The sequence below is a fragment of the Rhodamnia argentea genome, chromosome 1 (genome assembly GCF_020921035.1).
Source record: "Rhodamnia argentea isolate NSW1041297 chromosome 1, ASM2092103v1, whole genome shotgun sequence".
Classification (NCBI taxonomy): Eukaryota; Viridiplantae; Streptophyta; class Magnoliopsida; order Myrtales; family Myrtaceae; genus Rhodamnia; species Rhodamnia argentea.
Genome location: NC_063150.1, coordinates 4,297,595 through 4,322,109, shown reverse-complemented (window position 1 = coordinate 4,322,109; position 24,515 = coordinate 4,297,595). Strand labels below are relative to the sequence as shown.

Genomic DNA, 24,515 nt, shown 5'->3' with positions numbered 1-24,515 from the left:
CGTCCATCCGGATGGATCCAACCCAATTTCCCCTGATCCGACCCACGGCTCACCTGCCACCAACGTACCGCGAGAGCGCGTCGATGAAGAGAAGCACATCATCTTCTTCGCAGAGACTGATGATGAGATAAAGCATGAGTCTCACTGGTTCATTGGCGGTACTTCTCTGCGACGTCGTGGTTGCTCCTACATTCGTTCACCTCCCGAGACTTAGCACCTCCATCGACGGCGAGAATGGTGTCGACAAGTCCATCTTCCATTACAGGAGACCGCGGATTCTCTCGTGCTCGACTTTGGCCGGCCATGGAAGAGCTTCGCTTGCCGTCTCGCCGCTCGGGCGGCGAAAGAATGGCGGTTCGAGCGCGATGCGCGGCTGTGCTGCTATTTCTTCTGGAGGTAGTGCGAGTTTATGGCAAGTCTCCGGAAGAGATTTCGTGGTCGTGAATCTCTATCGCTTCGTGTGCGTTGATAATCCGGAAGAGGAGGTCGCGAAGCACCTCGCGTTCTTGACGGTAACGCTTCTGGTTCACGGACGCTGGAGTGTTTGCGCTTGATGATTGATTAACAAAATTCTGCGATAGGTAGTTTCAAGTTGCAACAGTGCAATGAATCAGGTTCTTACTCCGATGTCGCGATGTGTAGGATCTTGATATACACGGTCGGATATATCTCAATGAGCAAGGGATTAATGCGCAGGTAATCTTTCAGTTTGGTCCATTGGGTTTAAATTTTTGTTTTCGTAGCCTCTTTGCTTCTCTAAGTAGCACGGATTTTAGTCTAGTGTTCCATTTGAGAGCTCATTAGAAGTCTGTCACCCAATGGTGACGGCCTATACGTGCAAGATGATCATGCAACGAAAGTTGTAATTGAATGTCGGAACTCATCAGTCTGGTTGTCGTGGTCTCTTGGTGATCCGCCATCTCTGAGTCTATTGACAATCAGACAAAGCTGTATTGTATCTCAGATTTGTAGCCACTGTATGCCAAGAACTCTTATGGTTGGATGTACCTTTCAATTCCCTTTTCTTTTTTCCGATCAAGAGCGACATGTGAGGATTCTTCCATGTACATCCATTACCGTAAGGTATGAACTGATGATAAGTGGAAATAGTTCGTCTATGAGTGTAAGCCTTTTTCTTCTGTGAATAAAGGCATGGTACAAATTAGTGCTGAAGTAAACTAGTCTCTGTGGAGTACAAGTGCCTACTCACCATATTAAGCAGAATAATTGTTTATAATTCTTATTTCTTATTCAGTTCTCCGTTATGCTTCACCGTCGTGCAGTATAGTGGGCCACTTGCAGATGCTCGCTCATATTTCAAATGGTTGAGAGAAGATGACAGATTCTCTGATATACTGATTCAGATCTCTCCTGCTCTTAGTAGGCATGCATTCCCGAAATTGAAAGTGCAGTTTAAGCCCTTGGTACAGGTGAGCTGTTTCTCTGCACCTTTTCTATCTCTTCTGCTTTATCTATGTGAGTAAGCTTTTTGTCTTTTTTCTCTTTGTTTGAAGATTTTCAAATTTATTGTTGCATTTGCATGTACCTGCTTTAATGGAGAGATTAATCTGTTTACGCTATTTTCTTACTAGGTTGACGGAGGTATTGCTCATCTTCCTTTGCTTGACCCTTCCATGAGAGCAACACCTTTAGTACCATCTGAATGGAAGGAACGAGTTGAAGGGCTAAGTAGAAGCTGTGATGCATCCAGTGGGAGTATGGAATCAGACTGCATTATATTGGATCTAAGAAATGGTACCTGCTTTTGTGTTAAATTTGAGTGGATTGAGTGGCATGAATTAATGCCGAATCAACTTTATTCTTATCTTCGACCAAAAAAAACTTTATTCTTATTACTAATCAAGCTCAATCATAATTGGTGTTGCTGGTTAGCTCAAAAGAACCATAAGAAATAAGGAAAGGGTGGGGAAACAGAGCAACCCAATGGTTCAAGTGACCTCCTGACTAATCATGAAAACTATATTTGGTCATTATTTATGGCATGCCTGTGTTTGTGGTTTTTGTTGGTCTTGTACTTCAGAGCAATGACATCCTGCCTACATTTCTAAGCAGGCTATGAGTGGGACATTGGCCATTTTCGTGGGGCTAGGCGTCCTGAAGTGGACTGTTTTAGGAGCACTTCATTTGGTCTATCTGAGACGGAGGTATGGTTGAATCCAAAAAAAGAGTTGACATTCACCCTTGAAGCTTACTCTATTTTTGTAGATTTGTGTCACATTTACTGAACATTTCATCGCCGTTTAGCATTATTTGAATTTGCTAGACTTGCTGTCATGGAAAGATGTTCTATGGATGATCTGAAAAGGCAGTGTTACCATATCAGTCACAGTATTAGACATGGTTTCTGAAATTAGGCAAAAACGATCAATAGATTTCGATCTTTTGACAGTATTTCTCAATATCTATATGTTATTATTTGATGGTTATCACTTTCCACTGTTGGATAGAGTAGAGGGGCATATCCAAGCCGCTATAATTTTATATCAGAAGAGACGAAACATGTATCAAATCCAGTGTTGATATCTATCTATAGGCCTTTGTTGTAGTCATGCCACCACCTGATTTTGACACCTAGGCTTTTCAAGCACGTGTGCATGTATGCAGGTGCATCGGTTAGAGCTGGCCAGGTTTGGCATAACCTGATAACATGACCCAAATGAGACATGATCAAAGTAGGGACACGGAAAGTGTCCAGATCTGAGGAAATATAAGCAAAGATTGACCCCTCGTTCTAATAAGTAAAGTTTAAATACCAATCGATACAATTGAGAAACACAGCCACGATAAGTTGAGACCAATTGTCAGCCCTAGCATTTTTGCTGGCTAATTGGGCTATGCCGATATGGGCCTGTAACACGTAATTTTGCATAACCGCATCATGATTTGTATGAAGAGGCATGTTTATGTGGATACTACCAATAGAATTTCTTGATGTTTGCTCATTTGGATGGAGGGTTTGTCTGAAGTGTCTGGTTATTTTGAACACAAGATGAGACAAAGAAACGGGCTCATCTAGCACTTACATGTCAAAGTCAATTGTCTTTCAGGCAAATAGGTAAATTCAGTTATTTCATTTGTTTATTCTCTTACATGCAGATCAACGATTCAGATCCCTTAGCAGATGTTGATAAAGAGAAAACAGATGTACTTATGTACTGTACTGGTGGTATCCGCTGTGATGTGTATTCTACCATTCTAAGGTATTAAATGCTCCTTCTAAGCTTTCTTGTTATGACATATTTGTTTCCACACCCCACCCCCCCAAAAAAACACAGCTCGTTTAGTCCTGTGCCATAGTGGATTCCTCTTAATACATGGTTTTTGATACATAGCATTGGTCATCTAAGTTGGAATTGGGTACTTAATTTCTGCTAACAACTTCTGATGAAAATTGGCAATATGAGCAGTTGGGAATCCAAATGTACTTTGGCTTAGTTATATTGAAGGTCAGGAAACTATCGAATACGTCATTTACGCTTGGTCAACCAAATGCAGAAAGCAGCTGAACAACATTGAACTATTTTTGCATAAGTCAAGACTTCCATGTCTTGGAATATGTCTTGTCTAAATTACTATGCCACTTCATAAGTTCAATCGCATAATGATTTAGGAACTCTAATCGGGTTACCCTGAGTTGTTGGAAGTCCCATGCTATATTGAATGATGTCCTGCATAGATTATCCTGGCTCACGAATCTGACTTGTTTTCCCAAAACATCGACCTTACATGTGGACTAGGTGTGGAGCTCACACATGCAGTCACACACTCTACGACTGCCTGCAAAAGATTAATTTTCTTGTTCACGGTGCAGACAAAAGGGCTTTAAGAATTTGTACACCTTAAGGGGAGGCGTCTCTCACTATCTTGAGAACGAAGGTCCCGTGGAATGGGTTGGCAACTTGTTTGTGTTCGACTCGCGTCTCTCTCTACCTCCTTCTGCCTACAACCCTAAATCTGCAACACAGACATGTGACCCGCAGCATGCTTTTAAGAAAGAAAAGTTCGCAAAATGCTATCTGTGCAGTTCAGTAGTCCAAGTGTTGAGACATCGGAATTGTGCAAATCTTGATTGTAACCTGCTTTTTCTGTGAGTACTAATTGTCTCTCCTTTCCTTCCGAAATTAAATCTGCCGCATTATTGCTCTCAGTGCTTGTTGGTCAGGTTATGGATGGTCCATAAATTTCTTACAGATATCTGATATTTTGCTGGAAATAATACTAGTTGACAGGAAGTGATTTCTCCTTAAAAGTTATTGCGCCTGAAGCTTTGTTGTGCTTGTTCATTAACCTTTGTGAGACAAACTGTTGGTCTTATTTCCTTTTGACTAGGCCTTAATTGTGACCACCATCGCTATTCCGTGCTTATGCCTGGTTCTTTTGCTAGATATGCCTTCAAATAGGTGTGTTTCAAGTTGAGTCGGAGTGGGAATTAAGTTGGCTGAGTTGGAGCTTTGGGTCTCTTGACAGAATTACAGATTGGTTACCATTTGTCTTGGCATCTAATGACTCTAACTTTTAGTCCACAGTAGTGCATGAATTAATTTCTCGGGAGAGTTAAACTCAAGTGACTGGGTAAGTAATATTTAAAGTGCAATATAGTCTAAAACTAGATTGTTTGATGATAAAATGAGAGATCAACAAAACATCACTATGTTGCACAATATTTTTTTTTTAAAATGCGATATCATATGTTGATTGTCAGCTAGGCTGAATCTGGCGATCTGAACTCTTGATAAATGCTTTTCACATTGTTCTTTCATAAAATTTCAGATGCTGTCCAGAATGTGTAAGCAGTTTCAGAGGATGTTGCTGTTCGACTTGTATGCTTGCTCCTCGACTTAGACCTATTTTACCTGGCCACCAGAGATACAAAAAATGGCATCTTTATAGAGATATGAAGATACAACCAAGTTGATACTTTAAGCTTCACGTGAGGTTATTCTGTGGAAAACCTTTTGAGTGCGGCATATTTCTGGTTCTGTCTTGTTTCTGCTCAAAGGGTTGAGTATTGGAGGATCATGATCTTGCAGCACTTATGCTACAGTTGGTTGGTACTAGCAAGATGATGTAGATTATCCAACAACTTTTCCGAGGTTCCATGTGAGCCACTTTTCCCCCTATTTTTGGACACATTGTAGTTGTTTATATTGATAGCTCATTTTTTTACGTTGAAGGCACCCTGCCTTGTTTTTTGGAATTAACATTATCCAAATCAATTTACAAGGTCATGGACTGTGTATTGTCCTCATCGTGGATGATTTTACACATAACAAATTCACGGTGAAGAACCATTCGACCTTCTAAGGTCAGTCATTGGCATTGACCTTAATTTCATTGGACTTGAATGCCCAAGGAACACATCTCTTTGAATCTGCTCTGCCATTGCTTTGAAAGATCAGCTTTTGTTACTCTCCTGTGTCAGTTGTGGCAAATAACGTTATTGTGTTTGGCTTTATGTCCGTGCAGGAAACTGTTAATAAGTTGGGTTGAAAGGGTGAAAATGATGTCCTGGTGCTCTCCCAACCTGAGAACGTAACAGCTATATTGAATTGCTTTAAACTATCAGTGAAGACCGCATTCTTGCACCAGCAACTGTGCAGGTTTTTCTCAGATTTTGAGAGTAAGGGGAAATCTGTGCTTTGTGCCGTTATGTGTGCAACCAGTTACTCTTAAAACTTTTATCTGTTGAAAGAATGAAAAACTGATCTCTTAAAACTCTATTTAGGCTTCTTACTGCTATATGGTGCTATATCAGATGATTCAAAAGAGTCATTGGTTCCACTCCAAGCAACTGACAAAATCAGTGAACTTAAAATTGGACGGGCAGTGTTGCGGTGTCTACTTCCTTCGGCGATGGCAATCAAGATTGTTTTTTTGTTGTCGAGTGCCCTGGGACATTGGGTAATCATACTTTCCAATGCATTGATTGTGCGAAACCCGAGAAGAACAGTGTTTTGAAAATGACCAAGTTTCTTTTGTCGGATCTCCTTGCATAACGTATCATGAAGCATTTTCATGCTTCATTACGGATATTCTCAGCTCTTTCCTGGAGTCATTTACCTTCTAAGAATGTCAATAGAGAGGCTTTGCTGCGCGGAAAATGATTAGGCGCATCACTTTGCTTCGTATACACAACAAGCAAGATGGGCTGCAACAAATACTTCTTTCAATTTCCCCAAACAACAGATAAGATTGAATTCAACATGGAATTGAACACGCGAACCTGAAAATATACGACAACTCCTAAAGCAATAAAAAAAAATGGAAAGAAAAGTAAGGATCCTAGAATGTGCATATCCAAAATGCAGTGACTCCCTGTGTTAACTGTGCTGCTTGTGACGTTGATGCGGCCGCTTGAGGGACCCCCTGAATAGTAATGCCAACAGAAATACATCAGCCGTGAATCACTTCATTTAGTTGCAGAATGTTTCTAATCGACTAGTGGCTTGATCGTACCTGCAGTCTTGTGGAACGCTCCAGGATGGGAACCGATTTCTCGCATTAGGGAGTGACTTCATGTACTTCCTCCAATCATCGAGCAGAATCGCGAGATCGTGAATCTTGTTGTCGAGGCCGACGCAACAGTTGGCGTGCATCGTGCAGACCAAATTCAAGTCCCTGCTCACCTGACAGAATCCCCCGAAATATGCTGTGTCCAGAAACTTCATCCGGAGTCCAATGGCGTCGATGACAGGGTCCATCTTGATCTTGTTCAGCACGTCCTGGTCATGTTTCCCGGGGTACTGTTTCCTGGAGCGGTACCAGAATTTGTAAAACTTGATGGTCTGGTTGTTCGATTTCACGTAGGTGAACCCACCGTTCGGCGCATTGTTTCTGTCAGACGGGTTCCCACCGAAGTAATCGCAAGCGATTTGGAAATCCGCATCAGCATAGAACCTTGGGAATGGATCTCGAAGCCACATGATATCTGTGTCCTGTCAAAACCAACGACAAAAACACTCTCATCTAACTAGGAAAGACCAAGGATACTAAATACGAGTAGATCTAACGTATAAATCCTGATTAAAATTAAATTTGAATTTTTCGTCGATACCGTGAAGATGAAGCTATAACCCTTTTCAAGGACCACTCTGAGGAAATCGATCCTCCTCCACATCATCTGCAGATAGTCGGCAGACATGAACTCAGCTTCCCCGGAGAAGTCGGTGCCTTGGGTCACGAGGGCATAGCAGTGCGGATGCATCTTCAAGCATCGGACGTAGGCCTTGTGGTCGAGCGCGACAATCACGAGATGGTCCAAGAGCTTGCGCGTCCCATTCCCGATCTTGAAGCTCTCAAGGAAGATGTCGAATATCGAGCCTGGCTCGATCCACACGTCGTTCAGGGTCGTAATTATCACTGTCTTGTCCTCCATGGACGCCTCCCTTAGTACTCTGTCCAAGTTGTCGATGCTGCCATTAACCTGAAAATTGTTGCAGAAGCTCTTACTTCTCATAATCTTAGAACCTCAGAAGTTCAATTGTGAATCCGAATAATTGTATGTTCCACATCAATCAACTCGAGCCGAGTGAGATAAATAATCATGCCGAGCGCGACTACTCTCTACTTATGTCGGATATCATCAAGTATTAAAATCACTTCGCTTGATGATCTTACTCGGAAGTGGGCGTGGGTTTGCTGCAAGGAGAGATTTAATTATCCAAAAATACCACAAATATTAAGTTAATTATTCTTATGATGTCAGATAATGGTTGGAAGCATCCAAAGATCTCAAGAATAAACGAAAGGGCTAGAAATTTTCCATTTTTTAATTTATTTTTTTTTTAATCTTAGAGGTGAAAGATCCGGTTCACACTAGCATAAAAAGAATAATTTATTCTTTCTTAATGGATATTCCGGCCCGATTCATGACGTCGGACAACGATTGAATGAGACAACCTTAATTAATTTCTCTCTCTCTCTCTCTCTTTTGTCTAATTGTCAGTATTATATTTGATCTTCTTTTATACAAAAAGGATGCCCTATTGGCCAATGACCATCATATGCTAAAACCCACCAATGGGATTGAGAGCCTTCACGTGCCTTCGTACTTTAACCAGAACTGGAAGACAAGTGGGCCACGTGCCCTTTATAATGCATCCATTAAACTTTCAATTGGCGAATAAAAAAAAAATTTGCATCGTCAACCTATGGTCAATTTTCCCACCAAAAAAAATTAGGACAGATATTATTTTTCCAAGGTTAGGTGGCGAAAAATAGGCAGAGAGGCAGCTTAAACTTCCAGCAATCTATCGAACTTTTTTCCAATTTAATTCAAAGATGTAGTCATGAACATATGTTTTTTTTCCAATGGCCTGCGGTTGCCGTCGCCCCACAATTTGGACTTCATGAATGTTAGTATGATTTATTTTCGTATGCTTTTCTTCATTGTCTTCTCTTGAATTGGACGGAAGCTTCTTCCTTTTTTTTTCTTTTTTTTTTTTCTTTTTGCTTTTCTTGATTTTATAAATAAGGATGTACGTGGAATCTACTATGTGGGCCAAGCTAGGCTTAGAATATTGTGACTTTAATTCATCATTAAGTTTTCGTTTTTTTTTTTTATAGAGAAAGTCTTGCATGGGTCTATTACCGGATCAGCTCATCTAATCAACAGTGCCAAAAGCAATTTTGCACTTTGGTCAAGCCAGCGCTATTCTGGGCAAATTACTGACAAAAAATCAATCTAAGCATTGTGCTTATTTCTACATTTTCGCTGTTTTTTTCAGGGGGAGGGGGAATAACGCAATTTTGACATTGTGGTGGGCACAGATTGCAAATGTGGAAAAAAAAAATTTGTGGGTGTAGAATGTGCGGAGAAGATTTTAGCTAAAAGAGAGTTAATCAAAGATGGGTTTTTAATGCAAACACCGGATGCAAACACCAGATGCATCATCACCACAAAATTAGCATATGAAGAATGAACGGACGACGTGGTTTTGACATTTTCCAATGACTATGATGCATGTGAAGACTGAAATCACACATTCAGCAAGGATTTAAGTGGACTTATAAGGTCTTGAAAGAAAAAAAGAAAAAATCCAAATTTGACGTTTCAAAAGTGAAAATCCCCCAGCCATGCATTTCGATTACGTGGCAATTACTTTCTTGATGGGGTGATATCAAGACAGATTGGAAAAGCATGTGGTTTTCTTTTCTTCTTCGAAGCTTTTCGTTTGATCTGATGAATGTTGTCCTAAGCATCGAGCCTGCCTAAATTACTCATTCTGGGAAATTACAGAAAAGACATTAACATGTCCCTAAGATGAAAAAGATAAGAGAGAGAAAGACTCCTGCAACTTTGCCTTTAAAGAGACTTGACTTTTTATCTGCGAGGTGGAAGCTTCCATGGAAGAACAGAGCCTGGGTTACAGCTCCCAACTTTTTCAGCCCCCGTTTCATAGCTGTCAAAGGGTCTATTCTAAGCTTAATGTCTATGGAGAATTGTGCAGATATTTCTCTGAATCATAGCAGAAAGACAGTTCATTTCCCCTACTTGGACAAGAGCAAAGACTCTTGTTTTTATTTCAATTAAGCTTGTGTAGAGAGGAGGCAAACAAGCAGGGTGTGTTTCAATCATCCCAATCCTTGATTTCTGTGAACGGTAATAGTTTCAAGTAGTTCGGAATCGAGTGTATCGAACGATTGGGACTTGCTTTGTCCCGTGAAAACTACCTAAACGGTGGCGGCGGAGACGCACGAAATTCATGACGGAGACAAAGACAGGAGGAGGAGGAGGACTGCTTGTACAAGAATCAGTTACCAACCTTGGGACCGGCGCCGGTAGGGTGGGAGGAAGCGGGCAAGGAGAACACGGCAAAAGGGTTGGCCGAGCCGTAGAGGAGCAAGCACGAGACCCCAAGTCCGGCGAACAGCAACAAGATCCTCAGATTGCGCGAGACGAAGCCGCCACCGCCGCTTCCACTCGACCATATCGTCGGAGCAGACCCATCCGACGCCTGCTTCCCGCCGCCGTTGCAGCTACTATCATGGCTATTCGTCCCGTTGGTACTGATAAGACTGCTGCCGTCGCTACCGTTTGAAGCTGCCGATGGAGATTTGGAAGGCTCGACCATTGTTGCTGGCGTTGACCCTTTTCTCGTGCTGCTGATGTCTGTCTGTCTCGCTTTTTGCCCTGCGCCTTCAGCACCAATCTTTCTTCTGCAGCCTCCTCGGTTACTTCTTCATCCAAACAAGTCGGACAGTTCCCCTGGTTTCTCGCTTGTGTCTCCTCACATAACCCAATTGCCCATTAATTTAATTCCCTCTGTGACCCGTCCACGCAATGAGCTGTCCCACTTCAATAATACTGACAAGTGATAACCTCAGGAAGACTAAAGAATGACGCCCTTCAAACTTAACCATGTGTTTTTGTAGGCAAAACTCGATGAGAGAGAGAGAGGGAAAGAGAGAGAAAACAAGGGAAGAAGAAGAGCGGACTTTTCCAAGGAGAAGTTTCAGTTACTTGGCTGAATTGATGAATTGGGTTTTGTCTTAACGTAATCATACCCATGTGTGATAAGATGGGGACGTGAATTAAATCCAAAACAGAGGACTGTTCCATCCCCAACCTCTCGGTTTCAGAGTCTCTCTGTTCTATTCTTGTGCGTGGCGGACTTGGGCTGATTCCACGGTGGCGATTTCTAAGGCGTAATGCATAAATCAGATTAAGCCCCCCTTGGATATCATGTTGCCCTTTCGTTTCTACAACCAATGAGACGCTCAAAAAAGACTCCAGCCAAAAGATGAGAAAAACTTGGCTTATGTGAGAAGCCCAAACAGGAATGTATGAAAACTGACTAATAAAATGATGTATAATCTATTATTGCTCATTTAAGCTACTTTACTAATATAAAACTTAGCTTTGGCCGACTCAATTGGTCATTTATGGATGTTCACACAAGTCGAGTTACACATAAGTGTCGCACGCTGAGGTTTGGTGCGAGTGAACCTCAAGACTTGAAATGTCTTGATCTCTAAGATTTCTCTAGGATGTTCTAGAATATTTTTAGGGGCGGACAATACGATAATTGTCCCGTATTATGTAACTCTCTTCTTTAACATCGGTAGTTGGTTAGTAATCTTAGGCATTAGCTCCAAAGATAATCAACGGTTATAATGGGAGGGCATCAAATATAAATATAGGTCATTTCCCTCATTTGTATGGCTTTCTCTTCCCATAACTTTTCACTCTAGATCGTTAATTGTCACAGGGTGAAAGGCATTTTACTTGTGAGCTAAACGCAGAGCCTGCCTTAGATGAAGATAACCATCGTTAATTTTTTAGTATTCCAAACACTAGCTGGCAAAGAAAATCAACGAGCGTATTCATTACAACTTTCAAACCAATGCCTGAAACCTTCCCACCAAAGTAGTAGCAGAACATTTACCTTAGCAACAAAGAACAAAAATCACAACAGGTTTAGCTAGCCATGCCATATAGGGGGTCTCCTCCCCCATTTCTCTCCCCAGAATCTCTTTACGATTTATCAACATAGTATCAGAACAATACACGAACAATGTACGAAAAAAATGTGTTCAAATTTTGAAATTGAAATACATGAGAGAAAGAATAGAATAATTAGTTTGGCCAATTTATTGATAGAATATATGTTAAATAACTAATTAAGAATGCTTAATACTTTTCATATAATAATGACCTTTTCTGCCATTTTTCCATCACACCTTGCATTATATTTCAACTAAAACAAAATGGTTTTTTCACTTTAAACTTACACATAATAACTATTGGACTACCATGAATCTCTGCGTAGCCCAAGTTAATTGCTATCTAACCAAAAAGACAAAAAAAAAAACCATCAGACTCCTTATCCTTAGTTACATCACCATGAGCTTGTGCCCTTGTTTGTCGGAGCCATCAACATTTTAGTCCTGGAAAAATTGAAGGGCATGTTCTTGTCCGAAACCATTGTCCTTCCTACTGAACATCGGCTAGGTCAAGAAAAAAATGGCTAATGGCCAGAGAATGATATTTGCCTTGTGATTCTTGTCGTGGAGGCAGCGCATGGCGCCGGCGAGTGGAAAACCGGAAATATGCATCCACGATTGCATGCCCTTTTGCATGAAGGTCCAGGATGGGACGGTGTCCGCCTGCAAAAAGGATTGTGCTCTCGGTGCGAACAGTTACAAGGCAGACGCGCCAATATCGGCATGCATGTCGAGACATGAAGATACAGATTTCCAGGAAAGAGAATTGATGATGGGTGGTGATTTGTACACATTTGTTCCTATGTTTCGTGTCTAAGCATTTTAGGATTGTCTCTTTTGTCTATCCCTCTCTAGGTTCTTGTAATGGCAAGGACATTTTTTTCATTAATCTTCCACCTCTTTGATTTTGAGATATGCCGAAAACACTTTGGCAGATATTCGATTTGCATGTTTTTTTTTTTTTTTTTTCATGCGCCTCGTTCATTGACAAGATCCTCAGATTGCACAAGACAAAGCTGCCGCCGCCGCCGCTTCCACTAGACCATATCGGCGGAACAAACCCATCCAACGCCTGCTTCCCGCCGCCGTTGCAGCTTCTTTCATGGCTATTCGTCCCGTTGATACTGTTAAGACTGCTGCCGTCGCTACTGTTTGAAGCTGCCGATGGAGATTTGGAAGGCTCGACCATTGTTGATGGCGTTGACCCTTTTCTCGTGCTGCTGATGTCTGTCTGTCTGTCTCGCTTTTTGCCCTGCGCCTTCACCGCCAATCTTTCTTCTGCAGCTTCCTCGGTTTCCTTCTTCATCCAAACGAGTAGGACAGTTCCCCTGGTTTCTCGCTTGTTTCTCCTCACATAACCCAATTGCCCATTAATTTAATCCCCTCTGTGACCCGTCCACGCAATGAGCTGTCCCACTTCAATAATACTGATAAGTGATAACCTCAGGAAGACTAAAGAATGATGCCCTTCAAACTTAACCATGTGTTTTTGTTGGCAAAACTCGATGAGAGAGAGCGGGAAAGAGAGAGAAAACAGGGGACGAAGATGAGCGGACTTTTCCAAAGAGAAGTTTCAGTTACTTGGCTGAATTGATGAATTGGGTTTTGTCTTAACGTAATCGTACCCATGCGTGATGACTGAATCGACTGATGAGATGGGGACGTGAATTGAATCCAAAACAGAGGACCATTCAATCCCCAGCCTCTCGGTTTCAGAGCCTCTCTGTTCTATTCTTGTGCGTGGTGGACTTGCAACGATGGCGACTTCTAAAACTTAATGCTCAAATCAGATAAGCCCCCCTTGGATATCATGTTGCCCTTTCGTTTCTAGAACCAATGAGTCGCTCATAAAGACTGCCGGCGTTGTCTTTTCTCCCGTTGGTAGGCAAACGCAGGCTTATCTTTGGATCGCCGGCTTCGTCCCGCCGGTCGTCGTTTTTCCCGGTGGATTCCCTAGATTTTTAAGGGCGACTTTCGCTGCTCGCGAGGAAAATGAAGAGAAATCATTGACGACCGAGTAACGCGGCAATCCAGCAAGTCCTTGATGACTAGAGTCCAATGATCTTCCCCCTTGAGTTGTCAGCAGCTCATTCTCTCTTGCTAATGTCTGGTCCTGTTCTAGAAAGCACCTGCTTTTGAACTCTTCCATTTTCTTTTCCTTTTATAATGATCGTTAAATTGCCCGGAGAAAGACGAGTATTCAGTGCCTGGGAAAAAAAAAAAAAAGATTCGCTTTTCAATATATTTCCAGAGGAAAATTAGTGTAATTGACAAGTGTGAAGATTTCTTATTTGATTCCTCAATTACTGTTACTAGAAATTTGTTGCACAATATCCTCGAAAAAATAATTCCGATAAACAATGGATAAACACATATGCATGGAACCAATTTTTGTGTACCCCACACAAAAGTAATGTTTTCATCCGATCAATCTTCCGATTGGTCAGTTGTAACATTATCCTCATTTATAATTAGTTAATCTTGCATGTAAGTGACGTAAATCTCTCAAGTATACACATACAGAGATCATGTGTTATCCTATTATTACATTTATATATAGTTAACTTTACATGTGGGCGATGTCAATAACTTATAACCTATCAATTAGAGGGCCGGAAGAAAATGCAACCTTATACACTAATTAGTCCGAGTGGACCAATAAAATGTGCCGGCCCGAACCTTAGAATAAATCTGGATTTAAATGTTTTTCAAGAACACGAATGAGTGGATGGAATGATAATAATTGACATAGTGCTTGGCTCTGTGGCCACTTAAATCCCATCGTACCACCTTTCTTCTTCCCAAGTACAAGGGAAAATTCCATTGCTCAACACTTAATTAGGCGCGAGATCAATATCAGTCATTTTGCTTGTTCATCTGGGCGAAATGGAGAAGGAAGAAGAAAAGGAAATTATTCAATAATCTTGAACAAAGTTAAGAATTTGTGAACGAGCAAAGCTAGTTAAGTGGAGTTTTAGGACCAAACTTGACTCTACTCAATTAGAAGGTTAAAGACTCAATTATACGACGCAATTATCCACTCGAATTCGAGCGGGATTGAATTCTCGAGTGGAATTTGATTTCCTATTACATTGTTTGAAGTAAAAGTCTAGCGAGACTCGAACTGAATCCCATGTTTCCAAAGCACAATGAAAAGTAAGGGTAATGTCACATTTTGTGTAATCATCTTGCATTTGGTCATTGGAGATTTCATCAATAAGCTCATTTATACAGGTCCTGTCGAGTTAGTTTTACTTGTCAAAAGAATAATAATCGACATCAGCAATGTGAGAAGCACAAAGAGGAATATGTAAAAACTGACTAATAAAACGATGTTATAATCTATAATTGCTCATTTAATTTACGTTACTAATACACAACTTAGCTTTAGCCAGCTCAATCGGTCATTATGTTCTCACAAGTCGAGTTACACACAAGTGTCGCAGAATGAGATTTGGCCCCAGTGAACCTCAAAGATTTGAAATGTCATGATCTCTATAATTTCTCTAGGATGTTCTAGAAAATTTTTAGGGGTGGACAATACGGCAATTGTCCTGTGTTCCATAACTCTCTTCTTTAAATCAGTAGTTGGTTCGTAATCTTAACCATTAGATCCAAAGATAATCAATTATAATGGGAGGGCATCCAATATAAATAGAGGTCATCTCCCTCATTTGTATAGCATTCTCTTTCCAAAACTTTTCACTCTCTACTAGATCGTTAATTGTCACAAAGTAAAAAGGCATTTTACTTGTGAGCTAAACCAGAGCCTGCCTTAGATTAAGATAATCATCATTAATTATTTAGTATCCAAACACTAGCTGGCAAAGAAAATCAAGTAGAATATTCATTACAACTATCAAACCAATGCCTCAAACCTTCCCACCAAAGTAGTAGCAGAACATTTACCTAAGTACCAAAGAACAAGAATCATAACAGGTTTAGCTAGCCATGCCAAGCAACTAACAGTAGAACATGACCCTTTTAACATTTTCTTTGATTGCAGGAAGGGGTTTCACTGTAACACCTGCAGCTGGTCCGCGTGTGCTCTTCGCTACAGCACCCCCAGAACCTATAGGCCCACGTCCGCCACTGACACCACTCGTGGTTGAGCCACCATCTGAGGTATCTCTCTCCATGTAAAAGCGGGCTCGAAATGCCGCGAGATGGGCGTAATAAGCAGGAGGAACTGTGGAAATTGAAGCAATTATCAATTTGAACATTAAAGCGAATTGGGGAAGAGAGAAAAAGAGAGAAGCCAACCAATGGACACAGAACGAGTGCACCTAGCATACCTGCAAAAACAGAATACACATATACATAAGCCAAATTTTACTCATCTTTTGGTTGGAATCACATCTAATTCTTTTCTTTAAGAAAAAGAATTACGTGTAGCAGAGCTTATTTGTTAGAGACTGCAGTCCATCAGCACTGAACCCATTTTCATCCCATAAAACATGATAATGAGCTGGACGACTTGTACCCTACATTGGCATTTTGAACAAATACATAATTAGAAAGCAAGATGGTAGATATTTAATCATTTTACATACTTTTCTCCTTCCGATCACTGTGAATGGGATAGTGATGAACAAGGAGCAATTGATATCTACCTTTATACCAGCATGACTGCAAAGGTAGAAGTCAAACTCGGTCGGATGGCAGATATCTGAGTCTACGACAGTACCTGTCACAAGCCAAATGGTTGTCATAAAATTCACAATTGACACTACCCAATAAATTACTTAAAAAAAAGAAATCTAATTGGCAGGTCTACCAGGCAATATATTTCCACTCTTGTCGACTGTTCTTTCGTCCGCATGGTTGTTGGCAAACAACCTTGTATGGTGCCGTTTTTGCACCACAACAAAAGTTATGGGAGGCTGATATTCTGGCTCCAAGTTGTTACAAGCCTGAAAAAGAAAGATCGAGACAATCTTAAAAAAAAAATGATAAAATGCACTCACACAAGAGGAGTTTGGATCATATGAGGTAAGAAAAACTAGATGAGGGGGTCCATCTAAGAATTCCTAATTTTCTCAGAGATAATGGCTAACCTTACGAATTGCATCAACTTCGTGTAACAAAACTTGGTAGAACTGTCCTTCACTGACACCATCCCTACAACTCATACTGGCGCTATCAGGCAAATATAGCACATATTTCCTGGAAGTAAACTTGCTGAATTTTTCAACCAAAAAAACTTGATGACTTTGAATAAGTAAAGGGTACCTGTAGAATATGATGCGCCGAGGTTTAAGTCCAGTTTCTCTCTTAAACGATACAAGTAGCTCCCTGAGTCATTAGGAATGCGGGTTAAACCTCTTATACAATTTTATTAGGAGATATAGGGAAAAACCAATCTTAATTATTTACAACCAAATCAACTACCCGTCTCCCATCTTCACCTTCCCAAACTTTCCTATCGGGGTTAGTTCTGTTCTTCATTTTAATTTTTGGTTGGGGGAGGTGGGGTGGGAGAGAAAGATTAGTCATACTTGATCATTCCGCTGTCTACAGTCCCTCTTACAGGATCCTCCCGGGGTTTGTACAAGTCTTTGATAAGTTCCTCGCGATGAGCTTGAGCACAAACTAGGCCAGCATACTTGGTAATTTCAGGCCAATCTTGAGAGGCCACGACCTAAATATAATGTTAGGAAAAAAGCCATCTTATGTTGTACTTACGATACCATGATCAGATGATCAAAGCAAACGTAAATAAGCTGGAAGATACGAGAAAGAAACATACAGCAGCTATGGAAGGGCTTGAATCTTCTCCTGGAGGAGGATGAGTAACATCAGCACCAAAAACTATAGTAGGTTCGTCGCTGACCACAGGCAAGCTCCTATATATAGCATCAACTAGCACTGTATTCCGTCCACCAACCTTCACATTTATCTTTAGCGCAACATTGGCCAAATATTGTTTAGACTTCCTAAAAACCTGTCTTGTCAAACAACACTGGGAAACAAGTCCAAGATCTGTCTCACAGATGCGCTTAATGTCACCTGCAAAGAGGTAAAATCGAGGTAGATATCAAACAAGCAATTAACCAAACCCATGGCATCCCATTCGTTAGATCTTAACGCATACCATATAGGGGTCCATTGTTGTCGGGCAGAATCACAATAAGGAGGTCGACAGATTTGCCTATTGGCCTCAGTTTAGACATAGCCTCGTTGAATCTAGATCTCAAAACCTTCTCCAAGTATTCGGGACGGCCGCTTGTAGGTGGTAAGACCGGTTCTGGATTAAATGCCTGGGTGTCCAAATTCCAAAGTTAGTAAAGTGCCCTCATTCATGCAAAGATAAAAAATCTGGATATGATAACAAAATTTCCCAATTCTACCATTCCTGATGTCCTGCACATCTCCACAAGCTCAGAGCAAAAATCACGAGCAACGGTTTCTTGGACATTTCGCGAGAAGTTGATGCACAACCAGTGGTTGACATGCCCACCATTAACCATTCTCTGAAATGAAATAAATGAAAAGGTAAAGAAAAGCCCTCAGCAACAGACAACTGCCAAGAATGACTAGAAAACATTTCTTTAGTGCAGCATTTTAACCTCAATCATACCCGAGCTGTCAACAATCAACCAAGCACAAGTATTCAAGAAAACCTCACTCCACGATATATTCATGTAATGTACCCTCTCTCTCTTGTTTATGAGCCCCACTTAGCATAAGAATAATCACCGCCTCATTCTCTACCAAACAGTCGCCATCCTTTCGCAAAAATTACAATCAAGTACAAGGCAAATGGAAATGAGTCATGTTTATACAGTTCACTGATCAACTCAAATTGCCTGCCCCCTTCCCCCTTCTCCTTTCTTCTTCCCCCTCTTCCGACTTAGAGATTTTGGCACAAAGTAATAACGTAAAAAGCCAAAAGATATTCTTAGTTATTGCTTATAGTTTAGAAATCATTTTTGCATAATTATAGTTAAAAAATTAAAATGACTTCAAATACATATATGCTTTAGAGATTTGAGATGCTTATTTGAAATTAACTACAATAAGCCATCGATTTGTGAAATAAGAGTCGGAACCCAAATGCCAAGTGTTTCAATAAAGCAAATGGCTACAGGTAAAGCCACAGCCACCCCCAAGAAGGGACACTCCAAGCTTCAATTTTCATGCTCTAGCTTGGCGCATTGAGGAGCTTGTATGCTCAAGCTCAACTCAACCCACTCGCTATCCAAAATCAAATTATAGTCTAGACTTTGCACGGAGCTAGTACTGAACTTGAAATAAGTCTTCAACGTACAGAAAAGTCGTAAATCATATTGTCCTTATATTCTATCCTTTAGTAGCCACAAAAATATGGATTGATATGATTGATAACTAAATGCCAACTGCTCATTTGGCTAGCGAGCCACTGAACTAAATGACTTTCAGAATTGTTCATGAACTTCACATGGAGTTAAGGGGTGATCTAATGTCAAAAGGCTAGCCTAACCTTGTGCATCATGTTCCAACATCCAACTTCCGGACGACAATCCTTGATCCTGCCGGAATCATGATATTTGAGCTGCAACAATTAGACTGCAGATATCAAAAAGTGTTCCATACTAATTGACAAAACTCATGGGCAAAAAGAAATAGAGTTCCTAACCCGAGGTGCAGGAAGAACTCGAGCTTCCACTCGTGCAAGGCTCCTACTTATTTTTATGCCGAATTCTTCTGCATACCTATCTTGATTGTATCTATTGCCATCAACAGTCTAAAAAATGTTGAGAAAAGAAATATCAGACCATCTTATCAGAAAAAGCAATCCTGAGTGAGATTTGTCCTGTCTTATTCACATGAATATGATCTGATAACTTTGCAGCAAGCTCAAACATCAAGAAATGTCACCAAAATTTTGCTCAATCAAGGGAAACTGAAAACAAAACATATATTACTTGCATTCTAACAGAGTGCATATACCTGCCTTTTATTTGGTGATGATAATGAAGATGGGGGAAATTACCAGTTAAACTAGAATAAGTTTCCAAAGCCCCAAACAAAAAAAAGAAAAATAAACCAAAACACTATCATCTGAAATCGTGATGCTGAATTTCAAAAGGGTGAGGAGACCCTAACACATGGTTGCTTGTGAAACGAGAACCTGTGAGAAAAACCTAAAATTCTTAAGCCACTAAAGAAAAAGAATTATTATCTTGAAAATGAGCTCCCTTTTGGTTTTAAGAGCTGTTTTGTATATGGCTTCAGCTTTTGACCCTTTTGCTATATGGGTTTGCACCCCCTCGGTGCCCTAGAGTTAGAACTTCGTATATATCAAGAAGTAAACTAAGGAAAAAAGAATCCCATATGCACTCAAAGAAAAGACAAGAAAAGGAAAGACGAAGGACTAAGACATTCCCAGTTCTTATGGATGCGCATGCATGAATAATTCCATCCATCAAGAAAACCAAGCAATGCATCACATACCAAAGACACGCGGGGAAAAGTGTATTTCAGATGACCAATCCCTAAATTCAACAGACAATTGGTTTATGCACATCCTATCTCCAAGAAGGAAAAACATGGAGTGATGCTGATTGTGCACCTTTTTTTCCCCAGTTGTGCAAATGGGAATGTTAAACATATCCTTTTAAAAAGGAAGCACGTATCCGACCAAAAAAAAAAAAAAAGGTAGCACGTGAATCAGCAACCACATCATGCGGCATACCTTCACAATATTATTCTCTCTTTCTTTGGGGCGTTGGCAAGTGACTTTAAGCAATTCGGTGATTTGTCTTTCATTTAACCTCTTGGAATACCTTTGACCCTCTACAATTTTGCACACCTGGATATAGTAGTAAAAGATTTGTAAAAGTTGGAACTTTTGAAATGTGATAACTATATTAAGAAGAGAGCTCAACAAATTTGCAAGAGAAGGACCTCCATAGGCAGATAATTAGGTTTTTGTGGGTTTCCAACTTGCAAACAAGGCCAATGAGTATGTTGTATATTAAAACCGTAGGTGTCAGAGAAGTACCGAATGACAGATTTCATTGTACCTCCTTCATCTACAGGAAAACTGGAAAAGAAATGTAAGAAAGAATTCTTCACATAATAGAGCATACTAATAGGAATGTATAGACATCAAACTTCCAGGAAAGGAGAGACTGGATGAATAAATAACTGCTCAAGGAAAGTCCTCACGTCAGCTCTCGTGTTGTCTGTGATGTTAAACCAGAGATTCGATATTTCCTACGCATATTGCCACGGTGCGTAACTTCAATTTTCACTCCTCTTAGAGCTTTTTTGATCTGTTCAGAGGGGGTAAAGTAATTATTACTGCATTCAGAAAGAGCAGATAATCTGTCACTAAAAAAAAAGAAGAAAGAAAGCACAGATCATCAGTAAATCACTCCCATCATAAAAAAGTGACTGCACAGGAGTTCCAAGAAAGACAAAATTCAAAATTGAGTCAGGGATATCATCCATGACGCGACCAGTTTGACAGAAGTACACACTCAAGACTGAGAGTACGAAAACGCCAAAGGGAAAAAACAATCAAAAGAATGCACAACTTCTCACCTTCACACGATCAGAATCGGATAATGGTCTAGATGTTACATCACGGTTCAGCAGCTTAGTGACAAACTCAACAACCGGCAATGGCTCTATAAATGCAGTGGTGGACATATCTAGAGTGCAAAGAATAGATCATAAAGAGGTGACAAAATTCTAATTCAACAGCTATAAGTGATTCAAAATGCCAAATAATGCCATGGAAAATATTTAAATTCATGAAAGTGTGTTTTGCATAAAGAACATGTTACCTATATTTAAAGATAGCCCATTCTGGGTGGGACGAATGCTCTGATAGAAACCACGCCAACATTCGAGCCCCTCGCCCAATGAATGCCTTTCCCCTAACTTAGGGGAAAAAAACGATCGACCCACAGCACAGTACCCAGTACTAGATCACAAAAGGCAGTAAATAAAAAGTTAATTCCATAAACCATGATTTGTTGTTGACATGAGTAAAGAGAATGCTTCCCGTGAGACAAACGAAAGGTACCTAGTAGAAGGTGATTCACGCAGAACAATGTCAAGAACTTGCAGGACTTCGTGAGGCGCATCATCTCGCCTCCCTTGCAAAAACAGACCCAAATGGTGAAGATCAGCTCGTGCAGCCAACTTAATTATGACCCTGTATTCCCTCTCTCCCCTACGAAGGCAGACAATTGCAGCAGCAATCAATAACCCCATTAAGTAGATAAATAAATGAATTACATAACCATATCATGACACAAACCTTCGGCTGCCTGATCTGTCTTCATCGTCTTCGTCACTGAGAGTAATGTTAAACTCCTTTGATGTAAAAGGCAGTGGTCCAGCAGTATAGAGACTCTTCCGACCATCATAAACAGGAAGCCGCCCCCCAAGATGTGACTTATTATACAGACTCTCCAGCTTCTTCATTATTTGGCGATTGAGTATCCTTGATGTGACCTCCGGTGTTATGGAGACCTTTTATTCATTAAAAAAGGAGTAATTTAGTACAGTGCTTAAAGACAATGCAGGGTACCGGGTGCTCAGCTAAGCAGATTCATGTAAAGCCCATAGGTACACAATCGTTCCCCTATATACAAAAGAGTCAACGAGACTCAAAGGAGCAGCAATTCACTCTGCTACATGAAATATGTGTATGTCAAACAACCAACTTGTACAAGTATCCCAGACAAGAAAGCTCACATCATAATGGTGAAAATCTTTGTCGGCTAGTTCAGCAAAGAAGTGGTTTGCCTTGATGATGCACTTCTCTCCAATGGTACCTTTACCAGGGCGACGAGGGAACCTCATTGATTTGCTACTACAGGGAACAGCAGTTTGGAGTGCTTGGCCAATAGAACCTTCTTGTCGGATGCTAAGCTGCTCCAACATTTGAGCAGTTTCACGTGATTCAGGTGGCTGTGACGATGAACCAGCATCAGATGCCATGGTTGGAGGATGCATTCGGCCCTGTGTAGTCTGGGTTGCTTGGTGCAGTTCGGGAATCGGTTGTCTGGAAGGTCCACTAGGAGAAAGCCCTCCTCTTCGGCCACCACCCATTCCATGACCACCAACATATTCTCCTCCAGAAAAATTTCCTCGACCACTCTGCGGGCCACGGTTTCTTCCACCCTGACCCTGGTATCCCCCTCTCTGTTGCTGGGAAGCAGTGGGACCACCAGTATTGTGTTGGGAACCATGGTCGCTACCTCCACTCAGCTCACGAGATTCAGAGCCATCCCCAGCACCAGGAAGTGGAGTTCTCCTCTTCCTTACCATGACGATAGCTGAAAAGGGAAAATCACATAGCAATATTACACCATTCAGGTAAATTTAAAGCTGAAGGAAGATAAAAACGCGTTTCAGTGTATCGATCACATTCTATGCAGATCATTATCAGGAAAATAGTTGAATAATCAAACATGAATTGAGGGAAAGGAAAGGACAGACTCCAAACAGGGCTTCAATGCACTTCAAGTTCAGATCCAGCGAAGGTATGTCAAGCAAGCGCGTAAAATCAAGAATTAAAAAACACTGATAACAATATGGAAATTGATAGAGAAATGAACATCTGAATAGTGAATTGCCCTTTAAACCTAAAATTTCCAGAAAAAGTAACTTAACCGGTCTAACAAGAACAGAGAAAGGAAACACAGCCCAGATTCGATAATAACACTGCACTTAAGGGCCATCCCAATGACCCCAGGACCTCACAAGATACAAAGTGGCAAAAGAAAGAGAAAGCTTCCAATCAATCCCAACACCCACATCACTGAGAAGTGAAGAACATATGACGATTCACGAAGAGAGGAACAAAAACTTGAGTCCATTAGTTACAAACGCAAAGACCCAGAAGAAAAAAAAAAATTTCTCGCGCTCATCGCGTGAAGAGCACAGAACAAAGCGAAGCCGTACATGGAATCTTAAGTAAGTAAAACTAGCGATTCCAGCGCCTCCTCAACCACATACCAAAAGAGAGAAGAAGTTCACAAAAGAATTGAAAAACTCAACGCCATTGTCAGACACCAGACGATCACGACCAAGGATCAAAACTAGACCACCGACTCTCTCACAGACACTGTGCAACCATAAACTCCGACCGCGATGAACACGAAGAAACAACAGAAGAAACGTTGAAGTCAAACAAAAAAAAAACCGTCGAATGGGGGGAGGTCAAAACCGAGACAGACGACTGTACCGGAGACCGATAGGCGATGCAAGAAGAAGAGACCCCAATGGCGTCCAGCGACGGAAGCAAAGAAGAAGAAGGAGGAGGAGGAGGAGGAGAGGGGAGGAGAAAAGAAGAGGACCTTTCTGAGCTTCGAACCGTGAGCTGTCGCAAAAACCACCACGAGACAAAAAAACAGAAGCGAGAAACGAAAGCAGGAAAAGGCTGGTCCCCGTATTAAACAAACACCAACCGGGCCAGAATCACTGCTTCTCGGTTTTATAAAGAGGAGAGAGAACGAGAAAGGGAAGTTGAAAGGTTGAAAATGACGGTTTCGTCCCTAGACGGTCGTGGGTCGTAGTCCCCCCATCTCGAGTCAGGCTGACCCCACACCTTTCGATCCTCTCACCGGTCACACTGCGCACGCAAAACGCACCCCACCCACTCTCTCCTCTCTCGTTCTCGCCTGGTTATCTGCACCGAGCGAGTTCTTCCCGGCATCGACGGTGGTGCCGCCAGGTGTCGTCAAATGATCGCAGCCCACTTTTGCCTTAACTCATTGCAGCAGGAGAAAGAGATTCAGAAGACCACAGACGACGATTGTACAGTTCGGGATGTGTCATAGAAAAAAAGCCAAAAATCCATTTCTTCTTTTGAATTGCAGAGAAATTAGTTGCCAGCGGCGCGGTGATCCTTCGCTAGAGGCAGCAGCATTCTGTTGCTTTTCTTGGTCACTCTAGCGCCTTCAATCTTTCGTGATTTGTTAATCTAGGTGTATAAACAAGATTGTGATGTAATTTAGTTCGCGTTGTCTACCGAACGCTCGTAATATTTCATACAGAATCTACTTAAGAATAGGTATTTTGAGCTTGAATTAAAAGTCGAGATA

General features: G+C 41.1%; 3 protein-coding genes across 11 annotated transcripts; 1 reads left to right on the top strand and 2 right to left on the bottom strand.

The window, feature by feature from the left end:
• Positions 1-89: 89 nt before the first annotated feature.
• On the top strand, positions 90-5,471 carry LOC115748727 (rhodanese-like domain-containing protein 8, chloroplastic). 6 transcript variants are annotated; one of them, XR_007199264.1, is made up of 10 exons: positions 90-512; positions 643-696; positions 1,284-1,430; positions 1,593-1,755; positions 2,071-2,165; positions 3,118-3,221; positions 3,833-4,108; positions 4,792-4,956; positions 5,057-5,121; positions 5,246-5,471. XR_007199264.1 is itself a non-coding variant. In XM_048282425.1 (9 exons), the coding sequence occupies exons 1-8, from the start codon at positions 135-137 to the stop codon at positions 4,934-4,936; spliced, it is 1,362 nt and encodes a 453-aa protein (XP_048138382.1). In that variant the 5' UTR covers positions 90-134; the 3' UTR covers positions 4,937-4,956; positions 5,057-5,269. The 6 variants fall into 6 exon arrangements, 3 of the variants coding, with proteins under 3 accessions (XP_048138382.1, XP_030541189.2, XP_048138376.1); XR_007199262.1 differs by having other exon boundaries at positions 5,196-5,269; XR_007199263.1 differs by having other exon boundaries at positions 4,792-5,121.
• An 827-nt stretch (positions 5,472-6,298) lies between these two features.
• Positions 6,299-13,048, bottom strand: LOC115748729 (uncharacterized protein At4g15970-like). The gene is made up of 5 exons (XM_048282429.1): positions 12,480-13,048; positions 9,786-9,927; positions 7,076-7,444; positions 6,478-6,956; positions 6,299-6,387 (listed from the first exon to the last, which is right to left on the bottom strand). Exons 1-5 carry the CDS (start codon positions 12,770-12,772, stop codon positions 6,342-6,344), a joined length of 1,329 nt encoding a protein of 442 aa, XP_048138386.1. The 5' UTR covers positions 12,773-13,048; the 3' UTR covers positions 6,299-6,341.
• A 2,375-nt stretch (positions 13,049-15,423) lies between these two features.
• Positions 15,424-23,883, bottom strand: LOC115748726 (protein argonaute 1-like). Of its 4 annotated transcripts, none has more exons than XM_030685325.2 (22): positions 23,769-23,883; positions 22,162-22,745; positions 21,722-21,936; positions 21,485-21,634; positions 21,243-21,382; positions 20,998-21,107; positions 20,620-20,726; positions 20,356-20,494; positions 20,144-20,260; positions 19,085-19,192; positions 18,929-19,000; positions 17,817-17,939; positions 17,561-17,726; positions 17,216-17,475; positions 16,965-17,107; positions 16,699-16,761; positions 16,524-16,587; positions 16,244-16,379; positions 16,080-16,153; positions 15,856-15,950; positions 15,730-15,761; positions 15,424-15,655 (listed from the first exon to the last, which is right to left on the bottom strand). In XM_030685325.2, exons 2-22 carry the CDS (start codon positions 22,735-22,737, stop codon positions 15,429-15,431), a joined length of 3,117 nt encoding a protein of 1,038 aa, XP_030541185.2. In that variant the 5' UTR covers positions 22,738-22,745; positions 23,769-23,883; the 3' UTR covers positions 15,424-15,428. The 4 variants fall into 4 exon arrangements, with proteins under 4 accessions (XP_030541185.2, XP_030541187.2, XP_030541186.2 ...); XM_030685327.2 differs by having other exon boundaries at positions 23,657-23,777; XM_030685326.2 differs by lacking the exon at positions 23,769-23,883 and adding an exon at positions 23,649-23,667.
• Between the last annotated feature and the right edge of the window lie 632 nt (positions 23,884-24,515).

What these genes read in the sequence shown, in the direction of transcription:
- LOC115748726 (XM_030685325.2), bottom strand. Translation starts at nt 22,737, where the DNA reads ATGGTAAGGAAGAGGAGAACTCCACTTCCTGGTGCTGGGGATGGCTCT. An exon ending in CAACAATGGACCCCTATATG is followed by an intron (nt 17,476 to 17,560) that starts GTATGCGTTAAG and finishes ACCTCTTTGCAG; the next exon opens with GTGACATTAAGCGCATCTGT. An exon ending in GTAGACAGCGGAATGATCAA is followed by an intron (nt 16,762 to 16,964) that starts GTATGACTAATC and finishes CTAATGACTCAG; the next exon opens with GGAGCTACTTGTATCGTTTA.
- LOC115748727 (XM_048282425.1), top strand. Translation starts at nt 135, where the DNA reads ATGAGTCTCACTGGTTCATTGGCGGTACTTCTCTGCGACGTCGTGGTT. An exon ending in TTGGTCTATCTGAGACGGAG is followed by an intron (nt 2,166 to 3,117) that starts GTATGGTTGAAT and finishes TCTTACATGCAG; the next exon opens with ATCAACGATTCAGATCCCTT. An exon ending in GTGTATTCTACCATTCTAAG is followed by an intron (nt 3,222 to 3,832) that starts GTATTAAATGCT and finishes TTCACGGTGCAG; the next exon opens with ACAAAAGGGCTTTAAGAATT.
- LOC115748729 (XM_048282429.1), bottom strand. Translation starts at nt 12,772, where the DNA reads ATGAAGAAGGAAACCGAGGAAGCTGCAGAAGAAAGATTGGCGGTGAAG. An exon ending in AGCGGCGGCGGCGGCAGCTT is followed by an intron (nt 9,928 to 12,479) that starts TGTCTTGTGCAA and finishes AAGCGGCGGTGG; the next exon opens with CGGCTTCGTCTCGCGCAATC. An exon ending in AGCGTTCCACAAGACTGCAG is followed by an intron (nt 6,388 to 6,477) that starts GTACGATCAAGC and finishes ATTACTATTCAG; the next exon opens with GGGGTCCCTCAAGCGGCCGC.